At 33.4% G+C, this 24,943-nt stretch overlaps 1 protein-coding gene across 3 annotated transcripts; it reads left to right on the top strand.

The window, feature by feature from the left end:
• The first annotated feature begins 9,681 nt into the window (after nt 1-9,681).
• LOC129870022 (golgin candidate 1) lies at nt 9,682-23,807 on the top strand. 3 transcript variants are annotated; one of them, XM_055944586.1, is made up of 22 exons: nt 9,701-9,968; nt 11,115-11,195; nt 11,589-11,638; nt 11,716-12,384; nt 12,466-12,528; nt 13,420-13,497; nt 13,585-13,788; nt 14,118-14,174; nt 14,293-14,367; nt 14,944-15,015; nt 15,783-15,845; nt 16,013-16,111; nt 16,611-16,688; nt 16,845-16,913; nt 20,593-20,640; nt 20,737-20,832; nt 20,946-21,022; nt 21,762-21,807; nt 21,950-22,048; nt 22,160-22,204; nt 23,155-23,251; nt 23,341-23,807. In XM_055944586.1, exons 1-21 carry the CDS (start codon nt 9,941-9,943, stop codon nt 23,224-23,226), a joined length of 2,169 nt encoding a protein of 722 aa, XP_055800561.1. In that variant the 5' UTR covers nt 9,701-9,940; the 3' UTR covers nt 23,227-23,251; nt 23,341-23,807. The 3 variants fall into 3 exon arrangements, with proteins under 3 accessions (XP_055800560.1, XP_055800561.1, XP_055800562.1); XM_055944585.1 differs by having other exon boundaries at nt 9,682-9,968; nt 23,155-23,807; XM_055944587.1 differs by having other exon boundaries at nt 21,956-22,048; nt 23,155-23,807.
• Nucleotides 23,808-24,943: the final 1,136 nt, after the last annotated feature.

Genomic DNA, 24,943 nt, shown 5'->3' with positions numbered 1-24,943 from the left:
TTTTTTGGGGGTGTGGCCGTGTGGGTGTGGGGGGTAGGAACACATATGGGCGTGTCGTTTTGAAAATAGACGTATAAAATATATCGCTTTTCGCATATAATTTAAAAACGATTGAGTAAAATATATCACTTTTCGTATATTTTAAAAGAAGACATATAAAATGTATCACTTTTCACCTATTCTTTACAAATAGACACGCAAAATATATTGCTTTTCGTATATTACTTTATCACGATCAATTTTACTGAGAGATCATTGGGTCAATTGTTGTCGGACGATTTTTTGCCATCTTTAGAGGTATTATTTTTAGTTGTGTCGTAATTCGAGTCTCAAAACTTTGGTTAAAGGTGAATTAATTCATATCTATTCCATCTTTAAGAGTTTATATGAGTATTGTTCTTGTTGCTAAGTTGAGAACTTTTTTGAAAAAATAAAATAAAATAACATATAAGAAGAAACTATAGGATTTGGAATAAATCATTATCTTTAATTATTTTTTTGGGAAACTTTTGTCACTTTTTTCTGTTTTCTCCATTAGTAACGGTCTATTAATGATTAATTTGTGCCTCTTGTGGTGGTCAATTTGAGCAGTTAGAAGGTCACCTGTCATGAATAGAAAAACTAATACGTTACAATAATAATATTAATTATACAATTTATGATTAATATATGCTAAGCTTTTGAACAAGTCAATAATAAATGATGGATACGTTTTATGTGTGAATTTCAACAAACAAATACTCTAGTAGAGAAGAAAGATAACTACTTATTTAAAACGTAGTTATTAGTGTTTTAATTAAGAGAGAAATAGTTTCTGTTTTAGCCAATTTTACATAAATTATCTCATTAATTAAATATTAAGTGTCACTCATAACTGTTAATTAAAATAAATGTTAATCCTCTTTGAATAAATGATCATTAAAGGTACATTTAAGAATTAGATTGATGACCATCAAATTAAAGATTGTGGTGGGATAGTAAATAAAGATTATTTTTTTTATCTCTAACCAAATATCTTGAGATTCGGATTATGTAAAATAGTAGTTTTTCGGAGGGAGCGTTTTATTGTCAAAGTGAGATTTTCTGTACAAATTGAATTACTCGATCTCCATGTGGCTATCGAACATCGAATAAAAAAATATTACGCTAGTGATCTTTTTCTGATAAAATTATTTTACTTATTGTTAAACCCTCTGAATAACATACAAGGCCCAAACACGTCTATTATTGAAATAGGAGAATTTGAGAATTCACAGTAATGATTTCATCAAGAACACCCAGACAATCCTCTAAATAACATACAAATATTATAACATCCATAAACCTTGTATAATTAATTAATTCTCTCTTGAATATAATATGTAATCCCTTTTTCTTTCACTTATATTAGTAGAGTATTTTTGTAATAATTATCATTTAGAATATAAATAAAATTCAGAAAGTTTAAGGGAAGTGTATATATATTTTTGTCGGTATCAATGTGTCCACAAACGCGTGAAAGAAATGATTAAAAATTATCATAAAGGACTATTGGAACAAAAGAAAAAATAAATAAAGACAAAGATTTTAGTTAATATTATAAAAAAATACTTTACCAAACAAAAAATCAATTTATTATATTCATGTTTGTGGGTAAGTAATCAGATACTTAAGATACCTTTATATATGTTGCAAGTAGGATACCCTTTAGTGGCTTATAGGTTGTAAAGAATCTATTTTTGGTCCTATATATGTACAACTTTTATTACAAAAAAAAAAAAGGTTAGCAAGTCATCTTCTTGGTCAGTTGCTGGCTATATTTTTTTGGTGAGTCCAGCTTGTCAATATACCCACACTAATAATTTGATGAGACATTAATGTTTTTGGTAGCGACGAAGTCAGATTTTTTATCGAAAGATAGTAAATATTGGAGATTCAGGTTGATTGAGAAATGGATTAGTGATGACGTTTATATATATTTGAGTCAGTGACGGACCCAGGATTTTAAATAAGGGGGTTCAAAATTTAAATAACTAGACACACAAACTAGTCGAAGGAGGTTCGACATCTACTTTATATACATAAAAAATTATTTTAATCATATATAAATAGTATAATTTTCCGCCGAAGGGGGTTCGGATGAACCCCTCGACATAAGGTGGGTCCGCCCCTGATTTGAGTAATCCTTTCCTCTAGAGCTAGCTTTTGTCCGGGGTTGAATTAGATGTCATATGTATAGATGGTATCAGAATCTGCTCCATCAATGTTTGGGCTTTCGATCTACGCTCTAGAAAGGCTTGAGCGTGAAGGGTGTGTTAGAATCCTACATTGGTTAAGGAATGAACCGACGGTGACGCTTATATAGACTTGGATAATCCTTCCTTCTTGAACTACCTTGAGTTAGGTCCAAGTATCATATATCTTTACAATAAGCACGTGAAAAGAAAAAGGAAAAAAAATTCCATATATAAGGTATGTTCGATATGCGGAAGAAAATGTTTTTATGACTTTTTAAGTGGAAGTACGATAAATAAGTTTAACGAGTAACATTTTATATCAATTGTGTTGTACTCTTCACCATCTAATAAACCTCATCTTAATCCCCTCCATGTAGTCCCCATTCCCACCCCACACCCCTACCTCCAAACATCAACCACCCATAATATATTTATCTAGAAAAATATTTTTGAGATAATATTTTTTATTTATATATCGAGTATAAAAAAATAAGCAAGAAATTAATTCAAATTTAAGGCGAGTTCATGAATCAATTGGTGAAAAGAACATGAAAAAATCATATTTAATTTGAAAATTAGTTATTTTGTGTGTGTATACTGTATTTGAGTATTTGTTATGTTCATACTGTATTTGAGTATTTGTTATGTTCATAGTCATTCAATTAGGGAAAGGAACATAAAATCATAATGAGGAGCAATTTTAATTGAATATTGAGACTTAAATTCATCCACATAATGAGCAACCAATAAAAAAAATTGAAATAAAATTGAATATTAAGACTTAAATTCATCCACATAATGAGCAACCAATCAAAAAAAAATGAAAATTAAGATGACGACGACAGCAATAACATAATGTAATCAGACAAATAAAATTAAAAAAAATAAAATTTACGTAAATTTTATTTTTATCTCGTAGAGAAAATCAGTTGCAAAAATAGAATGTATTTAAATGTCAGCCAACCAAATTTATATGTGGCTATGTGGCATTCATCAGTTAATTTTGAGTTGGAGGAAGGACCTTGCCTTATTAAATTATGAACATTAAATGTGAGATATATCTGTCATTTTCTAATAATTCTATAAAAAAAAAAGTATGTATGCACAATGCATAAATCTTGTTATTAATTGTTGTTTCTCTATTTCGATTATAAAATTGCTATTGTTATTTTGTTTATTATGATATACATGAGTGCTTCATTGTTGTATCTTTTATTTTCATACTTATTTTTATTATATTTTATTTGAATCAAAAATCTATCGAAAATAGTTTTTATATACATACCATCTTTCTAAAATCTCATTTATGAAATATCATTGAATTATAATTATGTAATGTTAATTAAAACTTAAACTCAATTATGTATACAAACATTATATGATTATAACCTTAAATTAAAAAAGATGAAGCAAATTTCTATAGTACATATAATTTAACTAGTAACTTACTTAGAATGACTTCTTTTTTTCATATGGAGTTCAGTCGTCTCCTCTCATATGTACATAGCGTATACCGATTCGACTAATTTAAATTCATCACTAAAAAATTAACATATCAAAAGATTTTTCCATTTTTAATATTCAAAACCTCTTAAAATAAACTTACAATCTTCTTGAGATGGTTAGCAAACACATCGAAATTACATATATATATATATATATATATATATATGCCCACAAAATCCACCCACCCCCTCAACTAAAAAATAGCCATGTAAATTTATTTAGTCCCATCAACTTATATTGAAAACGACTTTATTTGAATATTGGACTAATGTTGTCGGATCAATAATGCAATGTTTTATTTATTTAAGAAGAACATAAAGGAATTAGTATAAGTTTTTATTTTTATTTTTTTGTAATATATATGTACCCCACCGTACGAGTCGTGCAAATATTTATTTACTTTTTCTACTCGTACGTGGAAATCCTACCTTTTCTTTTTAATTTATTTGTTTTTAGGTGAAATTATAATAATTGGAATAGTATCATTTTAATTTCGATCACTCAATTATTTATAAATTTCAGTTGATATTTATTAGATACGACTCAATATATTTAATATTTAATTAATTAAAATATATATTTTTGATCCTTTATATAAAATAATATGTTACATTTGAATATAATATTTTAGAAGTGTATAACCCTTAAATACAAATTAAAGTAACAATTCTATAAGTTTAAGCTTAATATAACATTGGGATAATTAATGATATTACAATTAATCATTTTTAAAACTTGTGAATATTCACGAACAGTGGGATAAAATTGCACATTTTTAGTAATTGAGTGTTAAATGTACATAATCAAACACAAGAATTAAACTAATTGCAATAATTAAGCGACCGAAAATGCTATTAACTCAAAATAATTATTTTATTAATTCAGTGCTTGTTCTTGTTGGCTGCAGCGTCTTCATTAATTAAACAAGAAAAACTTAAAACTTCGGTAAATTAAAAAGTTTATTATTAGTTTTAAATAAACATCTCAATATGGGTAATATGACATATTTGTTATAGTTTTTTCTTTTTAAGAAATTTTAAGAAGGGACTAATATTTTTTTCTTATATAGATGGAAATGTGAGCAGCTTACGATCAGTCAATGAATTGATCGATTTTCCCTTTTGCTTTCTTTTACATATAGAAGGAAATGTGAGCAAAGTTGAAATGGAGAACATACTATATATAAATAGAGGAAATTGAAGAAAAAAAGACATTTTTAACGCATTTTTCACTAATTGATCACTAAAGAACTAGTAGCTAATAAAATTTTTATTAATTCGTTGCTCATTCATCATTATATAAACTTAGCAACAATTCTTTTGTCGTTGTTCGAGTAGGAATAAATAGACATAAAAGTACGACATACAATAATGGATCAATTTATTCAACACGATCTATTCGAATCATACTAGGATGAATGAAATTATATTAGTTTGACTTCTTGTTCGAACGTAAAAATTGACTATCTACTCAATATCCTTATACAAGCCCATAATAGAGTTATCCACTGTTAATTCATGAGAAATAGACGTTGGCTCTTAGCTCTTTAGAAAGTAAGGAGCAATTTTTATTATTATTATTATTATTATTATTATTATTATTCATCCAGTGTCTGGTACCTACATTAGAGCCTGACTAAATCTGGATTCGCGTCGGAAAGTCTCACATTGAGAGTAAAACGTTTCCTAACAAAGACGACTCTGTACTCAATATGACTCGAACCCGAAAACTCTTGGTTAAGAATATGAAGAAGTAGTTATCACTCCACCACCCTCGTTGGTGAAGAGCAAATTAATTACACCTAGCTACAAAAATCATAACTAGAGAGATTAGTGGTAGGTTGAGAAATTGTGGTTATGAATTCTCTATGATTAGTGAAGAGTCTTTCTCATGCATTTAAAGGTGGTGACCTAACTAGGTTTTCCTCCTATAATGCCACTTATATATATATATATATATATATACCCTTTAGTTCTATCTTCTTTAAATCAAAGTTGATTGGACCTTTTTTTTTTTTTAATGTTTATCCACTACTTTAAATACACAACTCAACTTCTATGATACACACATACGTATTAAATAGGGACGGAGCTGAAGTTCTAATTATTAATTCAAAATAATTTAATAGCTTTGATTTCAAGTTTCAATATCAGAAAATGGTTAATTTTTCGATGGATGTCGTTCCGTTGTAATTTAACTTGACGGTCTAAAATTTTTGATAAAAAAGCCATCGAAAACATTAACAATGAATCAAATTCTGACGAATTGCGTAGCAAACTTTCCTTGAAAAAATTAGCAATTTTCTATTAGCATCTGTATTTTCTACTCCTAATACTAAACTTCAATTTTCAAACTTTATGATATTTTAATTTTAGTGGTACTGGTTGCTTTGTATAGGTGTTATCTTTATATTTAATAGTTCATGATACAATTGAATTTGATGAAGTTGACATGGGTCCATGCATGCACGCACACTTCTCTTACATTTTGAACTCCTCATCTACTCATTGCTCATCCAATTGTTTTAGCCAACAATTCTACATCAAAGATTTATGTACAAGTTGCAAGACATGATTTTTTGAAAATGATACTTCTTTTTAGGTTTTTGTTTCTTTAAAGTTGAGGTTTGGATTATCATATCAATATCAATGATAAAATTAGTCGAAATGTATTTTGACTCTAACTCAATTCAAAAATCATAAAGTGAGAATTATCTAAATTATATAAGAAGGCTAAATATTCACATCCCACCTGATATAGGAACTCAATATCCTGTATTTAGAGGCGAATTCAGAATTTGAAATTTATGAATTTTCAACGATTTCAATTTATTTATTTTTTAAAAAATCTTTAGTATATCATGTGTCTGAGAGGAATCAATTCCTCATCAAGAGGTAGCGAAACTAGAGCAAGTTTGATTTTTACTGTTGGACCAAATGACTGCTTTGTTATTGGATTTCCAATAAATATTTCAAATATATTTAATAGATTTTTCAATATTAATATAGGATATGCATCAAAGTTACTGGTTTTCCAGAAACCCACTCTCACTTTCAGAGTTAGACATCTTGAGCATGAAATGTAAGAAAGGGACTCGATATCGGGTGAGCCATAAAAATTGAGATAATTTTTCTATATAGTTATGGATAATTTTTGTTGCTAAATAATAAAAAAATGTTATTAAATTTATTTAATAATGAATTATTGTAAGTATGAAAAATCATATTAGTTATGGATTATTTATTAGCGATGGATTAATGATAAATTTGGAAGCTAATTAATTTCTGCTTTTGATTTATTGGTCCCTCAATTTCTATTTAAGGTAGGTTGTCTACGTCACAAGTTTTTGAGCGCGGCATTTTCTTGAATCATACTAATGCATAATGTTTTGTGTGCCGAATTAAATTTATTTCGAGGTCCCTTATGAAACAATGATATATCTGTATTAAGAAGATGCATATTTATTCAAAATATTCAATATGCAACTCTTTGCTTTCAAATTGATATATACCATAGATTTACATGTGGATATCTGAATCAAATGCACTATAGTTCACTTTTTTTTATAAAACCAAAAAAAGTTTTAGACAAAAAAAGTGCTTTTTTCCTTGGACATTTACTAGTGCATGCTATCAATTAGTAACTTTAAATCAGAGAATATTCTACGTGTTTTTTGGTTAAAGGAAAGGGAAAGTTATGGATATATATTTATTTGGCTAATTAGTTTATCAATATGATCAGAATTAATATATATAACATATACACTACCAGTGTCTATATTTTGTATAGGTACATATAGATATTATATGTATAACATTTGTATATTATATTTCATATAAAGTTTATATAACTTACACATTTTATATCTATCGTAAATTAGTTGATCGAAATGTTTAGGCAGTAATTATCTATAATAGAAACATGCAACTCAACTAACAAAAGAGTGTCCCTTTTTTGCATGGCTCCTCCATTATTGTCTTCTAGAGTTGATATGTATATATATTACTATAATTTGTTCAAAACTCTATGATTTTTTTATTATTTGAAATTCAAATTATATATAAACTTAAAATATAGTTTGTTTTGCCTTGATTAAACATAGGACCATTTTACTTTGGTGGTAAATATAGACAATGACAATAAGATGAAAAAGTAATATAGATCATGTGCATTGGTTGTTAGTCGTACCAATTTGTAATTCTCCTTTATTTGGTTTAGTGTATTGTCGTATTGCTCTTTAGTTACCTTTTTTCTTTTTCCTTTTGCTTTTGAATTGCCATGTATTGTCGATAATTTCGTCTTGATCCAATTATTTTAGACCTCATGTTTATATTAATCACGCATCAGTTGATAAATTTAGGCATGTAAAGAGGTATTAAGTTTTTTTACATCAATTATTTAGAGATGTAACAATTTTTTATATGATTCTGACAATCATCACCTCGTGATCTAATTTTTGGAGTAGAGTTTTGTTTCTTAACAATATGATTAAGTATAATAAATATATGTAAGAAAGACACATATCTTGCACTAATCAGTTTGGTATAAAAGAAATTACACGAAATAGTTTCACAAATTTCTTTATAAATAAATATTTACGCATACGAACGTCATTCTCACTAAGAGCCCGTTTGGATTGGCTTTAAGTTGGTCAAAATCAACTTAAAGCCCTTTTTTAGCTTTTGGACGTGTTTGCCTAATGCTGACTTTAAGCCATAAAGTTCTTAAAGTCGGTCAAAAATGAAAAGTTAGGATTCCTAACTTTTTTTTCCAAAGTGCTTAAAGTCATTTTCTTTGACCATGGAAATTACTTTTATATCCCTTATATTTTAACTAAATTCTCAAACTACCTTTTTTTATTCTTTTAATCCTAAAATTTACATCATAAGCACTTTTATCCAAACACTCAACTGCTTATTTATAAAAATAACTTTCAGCACTTCAAAATTCTAAAAGCACTTTGTACATAAAAGTTATTTTTTTTTAAGCCAATCCAAACGGGCTCTAACTTAAAAGACTAATAAAAAAGATTTTTTAATAAAAAAATACTTATTATTAACTTTAAAAAAATGTAGTTTTGATTTTTTTTTTTATGACTTTGAAGTTGTGAATCCATGACGTGATTGGGCCCATAGTTGGCTGGTGATATCTGCTTGATCCTACAATGAGGCCCAGACCAACTAGAAACAGATTGGGCTGATAATGTCTCTCTCTAGCAACAAGGAGAAATAGAGTCTCGATCCATTAGCTTTTCCACGAGACATTAGCGTATGTGCAGAGGCGAAACCAAAATTTTCAATAAGCGGATTCAAAATATGAAAAGATAAATACACAAAATTTAAAGGGGGTTCGACATCTACTATATATATATAAAAAATACTTATGAAATATAATTACAATTTTCATATTTACGAGACATAATTGTAATTTTTGTATCACTGTATTCACTGGTGGAGCCACGTTTTTTCTAAAGTGTTCAAAATATAAAGAAATATGAGAACTAGTCGACGAGGATTCAATATCTACATAAGAAAATAATAATTTTAATCATGTATAAATAGTATAATTTATTCATAAAAAGAGTTCGGATGAATCCCCTAGCCTAAGCTGGCTCCGCTCCCGACTGTATTAGCGAAACAACTTGTATCAGATAGGTATCAACTTACCTATATCAGACAGGTATCAACTGAAATCACGCGAAAAAGTTATATCAACAAATAATGTATTAGCGCTAATTGCTACGTCTCATAATCATTTTAAAACTATATCTACATATCGTAAATTCACTGGAAACATTTGCTACGTCGCGTAATTTTTCCTTGTGTTATCTAATACAAAATTCAAGGCCCAATTAACATGGGCTCAAACGACCCATTTATTTCCCGGGCTCGGGTCTTCCCAAATCTCTCCGACGATTTCCTACCTTATTTACCATATTCGCGACTACACCGAATCAATTCTCTTTCCTTCTTCCTCTTTTGCTAACAGAGATCTCCTAACTAACGATTCCATATTCAGAGAAACAGCAAAACTATACATTTTGCGATCTGAAAAAAGCAAAAAAAAAACTCATCATTTATTTTTTCACTATTCAATTTGTCTCCTTCGTTGTTGAATTTCTGCAGATTTTTTTTTCGCAGAAAGTTTTAAATTCTATGTATTAGTGCATTTGATGATTGATATATAGGTGAATATACACTGTTTCAGTTATTGCATCAATGGCTTCGTGGCTCAGAGCTGCTGAAGGTATGCTTTTTTTTTTTTTTGAATTTTTTCGATGTGAGATTATTTAGGCGGATCCAGAATGTGGAAATGAGTGGAGGCATTGTTAAATGTATGTAGGTATCTAAAAATTATTGATCAATTGTTATATATATGTGTGTTCGTAGCAGTAGGTGCATGTGAGATCAGTGTCTATGCTGGATCCGTACTGGTATATATTTATATACATTTAAGATGATTTTGTAGAAATGTGATTACATGACATGGACTAGCGAGTGTATCTTAATTGGATATTTAGTTTGCATTTTTGTGTGTAATCTATTGGTCTCTATACCTCCCAAGGTAGAGGTAGGGGTAAGGTATGTTGTTGTTGCTTGTAGTGTTGGTTTAAGGTGTTAAGTTTTCATTTTAACAATTAAATCAAGGATATTTTTTTAATTTTTTTTATTTATAACTGTGGTGTCCGGGCCAACTTTTGCGCGCCACACATTTACTAATTCTAGGGAATACTCGCCTTGCCACTTCCCACTAGCAACATGTAGCAGGTAACTCTATTCCCCCAAGGCTAAGGTTAGGAAAGATTGGTAGAAATCGCCTAATGTTGTATCCATTGGGATTTGAACCCGAGACTTAATGTTTTTCAACCCATTTTATTGACCACTAGTCTGGCACATTTTGGGTATTGCTTATCTTCTTTAGCGAATGCACTTTCTGCTTCAGACTCAGTAGCTGAGCTGGGATGCATAAAGTTTTGAATTTATTTAGTGGTTGGTGTTGAAATTGAATTATGAGATGTGGAATAGACAACTCTGCATTGCAAGTTTGTTGTGCATGCACTCGTAATCGTAAATGAAACTTGATGCTGTACAAAAATCCAGGTTCCACTCACTACCAAACCGTTGTTTAAGTACTCTCTGCTATTATGAGTTCTCAAAGTTTTCCTACTTCCCATTGTTCCAATCTGATTAGAAAAATGAGAAATTATTAATTAACAACCAGCCTTCGCTAATAGAAATGTACCCTATTGACTTGTAAGTCTTCTTCGTGGTCATGTTTTGATGGATGGATGAAAGAAGCCCGTTTCAACTATGTCGATTTCTAACTCATCAACATGGAGGATTTTTCCAGTTCTTGTAGAATTTCCTAACAAGGTGAAATTTGTTGCATCAGATTTGTTTGAAGTTGTAGATAAGAGGGCAAAGAGTGTAGTAGGCGAGAATTCTGATGAACAGCCCAATGTTCGGAGCCCAGGTATAACTTTTATAATGTTGCTTTTGAACTGGTTCATAAAATTTGGTTTCTGCTTTTGAACTGGTTTAGAACATTTCTGTTTAAGAAATAAGACTTCTTGTAGTTAGCATCAGAAATGACTCTCTTCTCATCAACCTTTAGAAACAGTCAATTCTGAGAAGGCAACAAGTTAGCCAAGGGATATCTCAATCAGATTTTGTCTCTGATACACTAACTGAAAACAGTAGGATACTTCAAGATGCACATTTTGGATTCTATTTGTGATCATGCTGATTGGAAAAGAAAAGTGTTCATTTAAGCGTCCTATAACTTTTCATTTTATTATATTATTATTTTTAAAGTAGTCTTTGCGAACGGTGAATAAATCATCTTTTTGTTTTTTCTTTGGCTTAGTTCCGAATGAAAAAGGATCTCAAACAAAACGTTCAAGGCATAAAAAGAAGGTAGTGTTTTCATTCTCAGTACAATGCTATTTATCTACTGACAGTTTTTAGAATATTTACAATGAGGTTGTTTGCAGCCTCAAAAACGACTCTCTTCTAATGAACCTTCAGAAACAGTCAATTTTGAAAGGGAACAAGCTAGCCAAGGGATGTCACAGTCAGAGTTTGCCTCTGATAAAGATAAAGCTATCGTACTTACTGAAGACAGTAGGGCAAATCCAGGTAGTCCTAGCAGCAAAACTAGCACTGAAGATAAGCTAAAAGTTTCTGAAGATGGTGCCTTGTTGGATGCTCCTATATCTGAAACAGCCTCTAACAATGAGCTAAATCATCATGCTGATCATGTGGAAGCAGCAGAACCTGTTGATGTGAAAGTCGTGAGTTCGGAATCTATTGGTGAGCATACAAGTGGAAACACCTCAGATATTCCTGGAGAGACTCCTCTGTTGCCTATTGCAAAAGTGGTTGATACTGTGCAGGACAAGTCTCCAGTAGATTCCAGTCAAAACACAGTTCTTCTTGATGCAGGATCTCCTGTGAACTTTCAGCAGGAAAGATCTAAATCTTTAACTGCAGATGAACATGGTAAAATTGATAAGCAGATGAAGGATGCTAAAACCAAGGCTGAACCTAATTCAGACCAGAAGCAGCTTCCGAAACATGAAACTGTTAATCCAGGAGAGAAGCAGCTTCCTGAACGTAAAACTATTAATTCTTCCATAAAAGAACAAGAGCAACTTGAAGAGGTAGATTCTGTTTCTAAGCTAATTTTTTGGTGTATTTCTAGGTCTTTGATAAGTTTTTCTTGACTACATTTATTTCTTCAGGCTCAGGGATTGCTTAAGAATGCAACTTCTACCGGTCATTCAAAAGAAGCACGGTTGGCCCGTGTAAGAGTTCATTACTTCATTATCCTCTGATTTAGAATGCTAAGGTGCTTTAATTTGTGCATATTTTTTCAAAATCATGCCAAAATGAAATTCAACAAACATATTTGTTTTAAGTTTTTATAGAAGTTTCCTCAAAAGGTATTTCGAAAAAACTTTTTTCTTGAAGAAGCTGTTTCAGATTTTTTTTTCAAAGAAATAGCTGCTATTTAACTTAAGAGAAATAGAGGTTTAATCTGGCAATTAGTTTCTGATTTTACCTCCAGTTTGGGTTTTTTCCCAAACACTTGGAAAGTGTTGCTGGATGTTAGTACATGTGAATGCAGTACTGTCTTTCCCTTTAAATTATTTAATTAAATGAACCTTTCTGAACCCAATTTTTTTTAATGAATACGATTTGTTCAGACTTCATTTGAGCAATGTTGCTTTCTCATTAGTTTGAAGCACGTTTAATATTAATGTTGTAAAGATTAATGAGCATTAATATCATCAGTTGAAGGCCTCCTTTCACTCAAAAAGAAAAGAAAAGGAGAGAACAGTATTTCTTGCTAATTTGAGTTATGCTGTAAAATTGTCTTTCGAAGTGTTAATATGTTAAATGTTACGAACATAAGTAATCTCGTTGCATCCAATTTACCTATCATGAGAGATGAAAACAGGTTAAAACTGCTGTACGGCTTTATAAAAACAATTCCAGATATGGATAATTGGGAGGTACTTTGCTTGAAAAATTATGTGAACGGCGTAAATGGTAGAATAAATTCATTATCATGATCATAAAATAATTAACAATTTTTTCCTTTTTTGGTCTTTTAATCAGCTGCAGTGTAACAGATTCTTGTTCTGCAGAAAGTTATATGTCACAGCTTATCGTGCTTTAACTCAAATGTGCAGGTTTGTGCTGGACTTTCATCACGTCTTCAGGAGTATAAATCTGAAAATGCTCAGCTGGAGGAGCTTCTTGTTGCAGAGGTGAGTATGGACATTTGATTGGAGAGTGCCCGAGTTTCTAAAATCACTGTATTCAAGTCTCATATGCCATTTATTCTCATGTGACAGAGGGAGTTGAGTAAATCTTGTGAGGCTCGGATAAAGCAGCTTCAGAAAGATTTATCTGCAGCCAAAAAAGAGGTGTCGAAGGCGGGGTCGAGTATGACTGAGGCTCTTGCTGCAAAGAATGCTGAAATTGAGGCTCTTGTTAGTTCTACAGATGCACTTAAGAAGCAAGCTGCACTCTCTGAAGGAAACCTGGCATCATTGCAGGTTCATTTCAAACCTACCTGGTAGCCTTGTATTGCTGCACTTGCAAAGTGACATTTCCTTATATCTGTTTTTATTTCTGAGATCGATGTCAGTCTGACTTATTGTTATGACTTCACTTTATAATTCTGGTACTTGGAGTTGTGTGTCTATTGGTGCTTTCCTGGGCCAATACAAGTGAAACTTCTATAGTTAAAAAAGGACTTTGGGGACTCTGTAGTTTTACCATTCTGATCTTGTTGAACTATCAGCATTTTTACCGCTGTGTGTGGAGAAATCAATTATTTTAAATGGAAGGGAAGGCTAAGTTTTGTCTGCTTTTTTTTTTCCAGGCTAATATGGAGTCTTTAATGAGAAACAGGGAACTAACAGAGACAAGGATGATGCAAGTATGTGGCTCTCTATTCACAACAACTTTAGGATATTATTTACTTTGTTTTGCTGCTCCTGAACACCTTTATTACTTTAAGTTTTTTTGACTCTGGTGAGAAACTTTTATGTGTTCAGGCTTTAAGGGAGGAGCTGGGTGCTGCAGAGCGAAGATCAGAAGAAGAGCGTGCTGCTCATAATGCTACCAAAAAGGTTCATAACTGAAAACTTACTTGCTGAGCATTTTAAAAAAGAACTGAATATTTGTACACGGATTTTGAAAATGATTTAGAAGTCTTAAGCAACAAACAGGTTTATATCCTGAAATCTGCATCAACTTAATCACACTGTCTGTGGTTCATCTTCGTCAAATAACAGAGAACTTCTCATTTCTCCCTAATATAAGGCTTCTGCTTTAATTTGCATAGATGTGTTTCCAATGCCCCCTCCCTGCTCCCCCTCTGATTCTAAAATGCATACACAACATCCCCTTTCTCAGAGTATTAGCATTATTCTTTCTTTCCTTATGTTTAGATTTTCTATCACTACCTATTGTTTCTTTAGCCTCGGTATCTTATTATATTTCTGTAGTTTCTACTGCTTCTGTTTCACTGTTCATTCAGCTGAGGGTCTATCTGAAACACCCCCTCTACCTTCTCAAAGGTAGGGGTAAGGTCTGTGTACATTCTACCCTCCCCGGATCCCACACACTGGGTTTGTTATTGTTGATGAAGGATAATGGACATGTGCTGTTTGCAATTTGATAATTCATTTCATCTGTAATAATAGGCTTTTATGGAAAGGGAGGTAGAACTGGAGCACCGAGCTTTAGAGGCATCCACAGCCTTGGCTAGGGCGCAGGTATTCTCCATCTTCAAGTATAATTTTTAATGCTGTTACATCATGAATTGTAATGAAGTATACATTTATGCTCCTTTGGTTCTTTCATGTTATTTCTTTTATAACATAGGGATTTAACTGTTTGCTTCCACATATAATGACAAGCCAGAATGGTATTAGCCTGAAGAGAATTAGACGTGAACTTTCGCTGAAAAGTTCTAGTGCTTGTCATCCGTTGCTTGGGTTATGATGCAGTATCCTGCTCTTCGAGAATTTGTAAATTCTAGGGAGTGAATTTATGGTAGTGATAAGTTGATAATAAAAGGTTGACTTTGAGCCGACTCTAAGAGCTAGAATTGTGGTGTGAACATATTGTCTACGTTGCAATTCGATAACAATAATTTATTGTAGCTATTTCTCATTTAACACCCATTGTTAAGACATTGTCGTCAATTATGAAAAGAAAAAGGGTTACTTTTACTTTCATTCCCCCCCCCCCCCCCAACAGTTTGACTTTGGTCCATACTACTTCAGTCATTGTGCTTAAGTGGGCTAGATTCTAGTATTTGTCCTTTTTGTCTTAAGCAGGAACCTAAAAGAACTGAAGCAATTAACTTCTCTTTAATTATACCTGTGTACCTAGCAATTGGTTTATTGTTTGTACTTGTACATCATAAGTTTCTTGCATTTGGAAGCACATAATCTCTCATTACTATTGCATGTGTGATTGTGATAATTCAATGAAGTAAAGATATGTCTTTAAATTTTTGTATGACTATTGGCACTAGAGAACAGCTGATGAAAGGACAGCAAAGGCAACAGAGCTTGAGCAGAAGGTGGCACTGCTTGAGGTAAATAATAATTTTTTGATGTCATCCTTTAGATGACTCTTTCCTTATCAAAAGAAAAATCCTTTATGTGACTCTTTGGCTTGATTGGAAACGAAGATACCTAAAAGAATAATGAAAGGATTTCTTCAGCACTTTTCAACTTATCCTAAGGTGTCTGAATCTGGCAGGTTGAATGTGCAACTCTAAATCAAGAAATGCAAGATATGGAAGCTCGTACTCGCCGTGGACAAAAGAAGTCCTCAGAAGAGGCAAATCAAGTTCTTCAGGTTCTCCAATTGTTATTAACCTGAACGCATTTTGAAGTAACATGAGAGAACCATGAATTTGAAGATACAAGTAAACTTAATCTTGTTGGTGGCTGCAAGACACTTGAGTTAGAAAAAGATTATGAATAGAAATTCTCATCTTACTAAGTAAATTGTTATACTCCTGATATTTAAGTTTTAACTCATGCAAAATTAGGTATTTCATGCCTATTGTACATATTATGCCTGAAGAACTGCCTTGAATCTCGTTAAAATATGAAATTTACAATTCTTAACTAAGACAAGGGACATTGTGTTAGACATTATCAGCCCTGCTTGTTACAGTTAAAAAGTTTACACATGCAACTGGATCCTTGATATCCATAGATGTTTCCATCTAGCCTCATATTTGTTTGTTCAGTTGCAACCTGAGACTGTTTGAAACTGAATCGTCACAGTGAGCTAGATAAAACAGACACCCTCCAGATGTCTGTTTTAACTTCATTTTCTGAACTTGCAGATGCATGCATGGCAAGAAGAAGTGGAGCGTGCACGCCAAGGTCAGAGGGAGGCTGAAAGCAAGCTTGCTTCTTTGGAGGCAAGTTTATTGCTCTATAGTTTGTTTGGCTCAATTACTAACTAGTGTGTGCTAATATTGTACTTGTTAGTTTTTGTTTGTAAATATAATGATCTTTTGCTCTAAGTTGATGCCTTAATGATGATCATTAAGGGGTAATTTTTCTATTGACTGTAGGCTGAAATGCAAAAGTTAAGAGTTGAAACGGCTGCCATGAAAAGGGATGCTGAACATTACTCTCGCCAGGTGATTAAACTCTTGCTTTTGCCCTTACTGATAAGATTTGGGACCTCCTGATCTTCCACACAGTTCGTCTTCTACTTAGTTTAACCTCGATTTTCAGCTTTTAAGTGGGTATTAACTTATCCAGTTAGATACAAGTAGATCATCATCAGTTTTGGTTCCCTCTTTCTGGATAAGGACCATTAGTTTCTGTTCCAATAGTACCCTTCGCTTAGCTTAATTTGCAGTCCTGATATTTATTAGTCTCAAAAGCTAGAAATATAAAGTAAACTTTAATAGTGTACTTGATTATATCCCAAAAATAAAAATAAAAAACTTGAGGTTCCAATGCCCAATTCAATGTTTACGAAGTATATAGAGTTTGTATAGTTTTTGCGGCGTAGTAGTAAATTAAGCCATGCCAAAGTTGGTGAATAGTAGCATGATCAAAATACTCATGCATGTTGTTTGAAAGCTATGTTGCTCTGACCCCTCCAAAAATTCTCCCGCATCCTTGTCGGATGCATCTTTGGAGGATCCGACACATCCGACAATATTTTTGAAGAGTCCGAGCAACTTAGCTTGAAAGAATTATGAGGGTGTTTAAGGTGTTTCTATCATGATTGGAATACCTATGCATGTTGCCTGGAAGAATTATGAGGTGTTTAGTGTTAGATTCCACATCAGTGAAGTGCATAACTTGTAGTCTCCTTGTATAGTTTTGGAGAATTCTCGCCACCTGCGCTGACTTTAAAGTTGGAGGTATGCCGTATGTTCATTTTCTTAATATGGTATGAGGGCTACAACTATCCCTAATATTAAGCTGCGTAATGTTGGGTCATCCATGTTATGTTACTCCATGCTCCAAATGTCCAGTTCAAGTAGGGGTGTAGCGGGTGTTATGATCCCACATTGGGAAAGTGTATTGGTTGTATTCCTGTATGGCTTGTGACAATCGTCATAACTTGAGATAGCTTTTGGAGTGTAGTTGGACCCAAGCCCATTTTCTTAATACATGTTAAAATGTGTGAACATTTTATCTAAAGTTTAAGCTGTTAGAGAGGATATATTTGATTATGTCTTGAACACTCTCCTCATTTGCTGGCGCGACTCCTGTATTTTTTTTTTCCGCACGTGATTTATTTTGATAATGGGTGGTGATGAGTAGGGATGGCAATGGGGCGGGGCGGGGAGGGGCGGGTTGAAGCTTAACCCGCAAAAGTTCAACCCGCCCCACCCCGCATAACATTTTTTTTCCTATTTTTAACCCGCCCTGCAAAGACCCGCCCCACCTCACCTTGCTTATGTTATCTCTATTTTTTGTTCTTCATTTTGTTATTTTGTAAAAACACATAAATTTAACATTTCATTTATTTTTTTCTAAGAATGAAGATCTAATTTAATTATATCCTCAGTTGTCATTTTGCTAAATCACATAAAGTTAACAGTGTCTAGACCTCTAAAAAAAAAGGGCAGCCCGGTGCACTAAAGCTCCCGCTATGCGTGGGGTCCGGGGAAGGGCCTGACCACAAGAGTCTATTGTACGCAGCCTTGCCTTGCATTTCTGCCAGAGGCTGTTTCCAAGGCTTGAACCCGTGACCTCCTGGTCACATGGCAACAACTTTACCAACAACTTTACCAGTGTCTAGACCTCTACATGGCAATATATCATAAATAAATTCAATTTACTTTATAAATTATTTCAAATAAATTTTCATAACTAAGAAACAATTTTGTTCTGCCTACAAACAAATTTTTGATTTTTAAAATCATAGAAAAATACTTGTTTGAAAACATTAGAGAAAGAGACTCCAGCTCTTAAATCTGACAGAATTGAGATAGCCGAGAACAAAGAAAAAAGTTCAACACTCAACCCGCCCCGCTTTATTTCTTTCAAAAATTAGTTGAATCCACCCCGCAACTGCCCCTCATATGATTAAACCTACCCCATCCCACATAGACTTAGACCCGCTCCGCCCCGCCCCATTGCCATCCCTAGTGATGAGATTGAACCTGGGACCTCTGTCTACTTTGATATCATATGAAGAAACTGGACTCTGGGCCTAACTTAATATCAAACGATAGCTCATGTCACAAGGATTGTCCAAGACCATATAAGGAGATTCTAAACGTTGTTACATACGTCTAAGGCTAGACATATGGAAGGGAGTAACAACATGTTGGTGGCCCAATATCAGGGATGAGTCTGGTTTTCATACAAAGTTAAGGAAATGGGCCTTCGGCCTAAACTCATTCTCAAAAGCTAGCTCAAGTGATGAGAACTATCTAAAGATCATATAAGGAGTAGCTCAAGGGAGAATTGTCCAAAGATCATATAAGGAGTTTACAACTCGCACAGTCAAACTGATGGGATTCTATCGGAAGATCACAGATTGTCTCAGCCATTTAAATTGTCTTTCCTATATGAATTTCCTGCGAGCTCTTTCTTTCAGGCATGAATAATTCTTTTTTCCCTTGACAATTTAAGCATTGTATGTTGCACAGTTGTTTCCGTGCTTTGGTAGCTCAAAGGTGCATCACTGTAATGTATTTCAATACATGGTATTCCTTGCCTACTCAAAAGAGGACGAGGAGCTCAGATCTTAAATACTTACCTTGATTGGTACTACTAAACTGTAATTTTGATCGACTTTTACTCATTCCCTCTTACTTTGATCCCAAATTGCAACAGGAATCTGCTGATGGGGGAAAAGCATCTTCTTGTATTTGCAAATGTTTTTCTGCTTTAGATTTAATGAAGGGTCTTTCTTGATGAATATATATGCCCTAATTTGGTTATGGGCATAAAATTTCTACTTTTATTGTAATTTATAGCATTTTCAGGCGCATAGTCTACATTAACTTTTGGTGCTTGATAAATTTTGAGACTTCATCATTTCAACTTAGTTGTAGATTGATGTAGGTTTGGAGCAGTGTAAATATGGTAACGTGAATAATACTTAGACAGAGGCAGATCTGGGATTTAAAGTATATGGGTTCCCATCAGTCTCAAATAAAAAAAAGGAACATTTATCATATGTGCCCAAGGGGGTTTGAACCCTAATCCAAGATGCCAATAAAGCTTTCCCTTTCTGCCGCTGGACCAAGAGCCTACTTTGTTACTGGGTCTAAACAAATATTTCTTAAATATTTTACAGATTTCTCAATATAATACAGAGTCAGCATAAAAGTTACTGGTTCCCGGAAACCCGCACCCAATTACCTAGATCCGCCCCTGTACTTAGAACACGGAAATGTAAGAAGACTTATTGCCACAGGTGGCAAGACATTAATTATCTTATCGCTATGCCATTCACACACTATCTTTTTCTATTACATACTTTAAATTAGCAACATGAAGTTACTTAACGAGAGTGCTATCCTTGAGCAAAGGCAGCATAGAAGCTACACAATTTTTGGTGCCCATCCTTGCTTTTTTAGTCTTATATATGTCAATGATTGAGCAATCATCTCAAAACAATTGTGTCTATATGTTATCCCCCCCCCCTCCCCGCGCCCCCTATATAGTAAGCCGTCAAGTCTGTGCTTTTATGAATTAACACATGAATGTGACGGAATTTTCATTCTTGCTTGTTGTCTCTCTTTCTTTTTGGGCTTTGTATGACTTCCACCCATTTGCATATCCTCATTTATGAAACCTTAAATCCATATTGATATTGGGATCTATTGCTGCTGGTAATAGGAACATGTGGAACTTGAAAAGCGGTATCGTGAATTAACTGATCTACTGGTAAGTAAACTTGGACTAATTCATGTATGCTCTATATAGTTCCCATTATTTACTTGTAGTAACTGAATAAGCTATATTTCTTGCCTGCAAGTTCAGTATTACAAGCAAACACAGCTTGAAGCCATGGCCAGTGAAAAAGCTGCGGCTGAGTTTCAGTTGGAGAAGGAAGCAAAGCGTCTTCAGGAAGTACAGGTTTGTGCTTTAATTTATAAGTATTTTGGCATTGCATTACATTCTACTCCTTGTATTTACAGTTGCAGTTTGATAAAGTAGTTTAAGTTACTAAAGAATTTCTCTTACAACAGTTAGAAGCTGACAGAAACAGAGCTTCTCGTCGAGCATCATCCTCGTGGGAGGAAGACACTGACATCAAAGCACTTGAGTATGTTACTATTAAGAATTTACTTTATGCTTCTGGGAGACGCTTTTGAATCTCTGCCTTTATTATCAGACCCTGATTCCCATTAAACATCGGCCACCCTTGTCCATTAGAAAAATGTGAAATTGGTGTGTTAAAATTGTTTCTTGAACCTTCTTTTTCCAGCTCAGCCTTTCCTTTTTAAGTGCAAAGAGTTGAAGAAATTTGCATTTATCTCCTACCTGGTTGAACAAAAGAGTGAAGGAAGGAACAATGTGGTTGGAAAGAATATATTAATTGCTTGGTGCAATCTAAATTTTCAAAGAATTAGAATGAACTTGTTAAATAAATACACCAAATGGGCACAGTGGGAGGATCCAACTATCTAGTGGAATAGTCGAGGTGGGTTAGTTGGTCAGACACACTATTATCAAAAATAAGAAATGAAAAAATAAGAAATAAAAAATTCAAGTTCATTGCAAGCATTAATTTAAACTGAAGGACAACTGAAAATGTCATGTTATATATAAAAAATTATGTTACAATAATGGCTAATTCATTTGCCTCAAAATCTTTTTGATCAATAAAAAAAACCAATTATTTCTTTATGAGCCTTCTACAGTTGAAACAAGTATCAGAATTCATTAGGCTGTTCAGTAAGTCTCCAAAATCTTATTTATAGGAAAACAAGTAAGCCTCCCAGTTGTTAAGTTCCTCTGAGCCTGAACATGACGTGCTTTTCTGTAACAATTTAACATTACAGGCCTCTCCCTTTACATCACCGCCACATGACAAGGGCGACGGTACAGGTAAGCTCTTTCCTATTTTTCTCCTTCCCCACATTAGGGGTAAAAAGAAACATGAAAAAAAGAGTACAAGTTTTGTACTTAACTGGAAAGAGAGCCATATATTTGTATTATTTTTGTATATGACTTAAACTTGCCTGTGTAGTTACAGAAGGCAGCGAAGCTTCTGGATTCCGGGGCTGTCAGGGCAACACGGTTTCTCTGGCGATATCCAACTGCTCGAGTTATCTTGCTTTTTTATCTGGTTAGAACAGATCATTTACTCTGAAAAACCTTTAGTGTCTGTTGAATGTTTGAAGCAACTTGATGTAAAATTGTACCTTCTATTTAACGAGGTATATGGTACTGTTGACAGGTATTTGTCCATTTGTTCTTGATGTATCTCTTGCATCGCCTTCAGGTATGCTTATTTGAGCTTCTGCCCAAGTTTGATTGATAGTTGAGTGTCTTAACTATTGAGGTTCCATGGTTCATGATTTCTGTGGATAATATTGTGTTAATTGATGAAACATAGCTGATTGAAGGTGTTAAAAAAGAATAAGATAGGCCGAGAATTACATGGAAGGAAGTGTTCTTAAAAGACCCGGTATCTCTCAAAAATCCATACATACAAAGCAAATAATAGAACTCAATAGCAAAAAAGTTCATATATACGATACCAACTAGTTGGAATTTAGGCTTAGTCGTGTCGGACTTACTTCACGCCTGGTGTCTTCTAGGAGTGTTTTTAGTTTGTCCAGAGATTTCTATGCCACTAAAAAGTTTAGGGTACCTCTACTTTTTGAGAACCCCAGTATGTCTTAACAAATATAATTGAGTTTGAAATGAGATCGGCCCAAATGGAGCGAAATGGATATTATGTTTTCATACAGTCGATCCCACAGTTGCTTGGGATTGAGGTATAGTTGTTGGTGTTGTATGACAATGACACGTCTCTTAATCCACTTCTCTTACCATTTACTTGGTCTTAACAATGACAGTGTGCAACCTTTGTTTTCCATTTGTAGCATATAAAAGGTACATGTCAATGCAGCTTTCCCTGTCCCCATGCATTTTAGACTGGGTTTTGAAATTTTGAAATTATACAGAAAATATCTTTGTATGTGGATATGATGTTCTGTATTCTCATATAGGTACAAGTGCATGTACGTTTCTCATGCCTATTTTATGTTTTACTGATTCTTAGAATTTCCGTAGTCAATCTATCTAATGATATATAAATATCTCAGCAGAGAAGCACGTGCTCTAGTATTTCTCCACTTCTTTTAATATTTCCAATGATAGTGTAGAGACAGAGAAGCGAATAATGATGTAATAATGTTTAATTTTATCGATTCTGTGACATTGCAGGAACAAGCTGATACATTTGCATCCAAAGAAGTTGCAATATCAATGGGGCTCGGCAACCAAACCTTACCATGAGCCATCCTGCTAGAGGACCATTCAGGTTTTCTCTGCTCTGTTGAGTTGCTCGATAAAACCAAATCTCATTTTAGCATCAGTAGTATCGCGGAATCACAAAAGTGCATGAAGCAGGAATATTGCATTTGGTTTGCTTTCAGCACAATTTGGAAGGTAGCGTAATTTATACTGTAACTGCAGTCTGATGAGTCCATCAGAAAAAAGAAATTGAACATCAACAAAGTCTAGGCAGATTTCAACTGATTCTTCTCCAGTAATTGAATGTCAGCATGTTACGACGAATCAGAAAATGGAAAGAAACTGTAAGTAGGAGCTGAAAACTGACGAGGAGAGCATCGAGTAAATACAAACACACTCATTTTTTTTGTTGGGGTTGGGGGGGTGGGGTAGGGGGGATTTGGTAAGCAACAAACTCTGCATTTCTGACAAAATATGATACTCCATTGATTGGAATTGTCAATACATGAACACTTGGTGTAAGCTATCGAATACATAATTCCAGAAATTGTCTTTTACCTTGTAAGGAAGGGAAATGATTTCAATCATTGCTATGAATGTATATACGAAGAAATTTTGTGGAAGGGTGTTTTCACCTCTTTGATTATCAGTAAAGGTGTGCTTGTGATTTATATAGGATTCTCATTAGATGAATTCTACTGCAAAAGTCAACAATAAAGTGAGACCTCTTCAACAACACCACATTTCATCCACAAGTGGGTTTAGGGAGGATAGAGTGTATCCAAATCTTGCTCATATCTCCAGTAGCGAGACTGCTTCCGAAAGACTCTTAGCTTGGGTATTAAATTATGAGGTTCCTTACAAAAAACTTCAAGTTCAAGTAATGCATATCAAAGATAATGTGATAACCAAACAAAATGAGAGCTCTTTGAGGAAGCAAATAATCTCTTCATGTAATAGTGTATAAACAAGCTAATTATTTCTTTAAATGAAAAAGAAAACAATAAGATTTGTAAGAGCGTCATGGCTAGAGGTCGAAGAAGCTCCAACCCCGGCGTAGTTGGGCACTGGATCCCTTCGGACCTGGAGATCGATCGCAGTGGTCAAGTGCGCTGGACGACACGAGTGACGATTGAAGCAGTCCTGAAGCCCAAGACCAGACAAGTTGCTCACTCGCCTCGCAGGTTAACAACCACCATCATAGGTTCCTACCTTCCCAGTTTTCTCACATCTTTTTTGTGTTTAATAGACACATATTTGATAAGGTTAACATAACTATTCTTTCCTTCCACACTCTTTATTAATTATTCAGTTCCAAAAGATTATCAACAGCAACATACCAATATATTAGAAAGTAGTAGAGTTTTTCTATAGACCTTCGGTTGAAGCAAATCACTTTCAAAAGGTTTGAAAGAAATAAGATTCAAATGTTAAGATAAAAATATTGAAGAAAGGAAAATATAGACAGTATATATTGAGAATAACTAAAGTTAAGGAAATAAGGGGTTGTTTGGTTGGAACAAGTTATCCCAAAATTAATTATCCTGAGATTAGTTATTTTGGGATAATGGTGAGATAACTTATTCCACCATTGTATACGAGATAACTTATCTTATTACTATGATAAAAATGTTGGGATAAGTTATTTTAAACGTGCCAACCAAACATGATACCAAAATTTTATTCCTGAATTATTTTTTTATCTCAAAACAATTTCTGGTTATTCCTTGCACCAAACGACCCTAATAGTAGTAATATT

Source organism: Solanum dulcamara, chromosome 10, assembly GCF_947179165.1.
Source record: "Solanum dulcamara chromosome 10, daSolDulc1.2, whole genome shotgun sequence".
In the NCBI taxonomy this organism is placed as follows: Eukaryota; Viridiplantae; Streptophyta; class Magnoliopsida; order Solanales; family Solanaceae; genus Solanum; species Solanum dulcamara.
The sequence above is the reverse complement of the archived record's forward strand: the minus strand, read 5'-3'. Positions and strand labels throughout refer to the sequence as shown.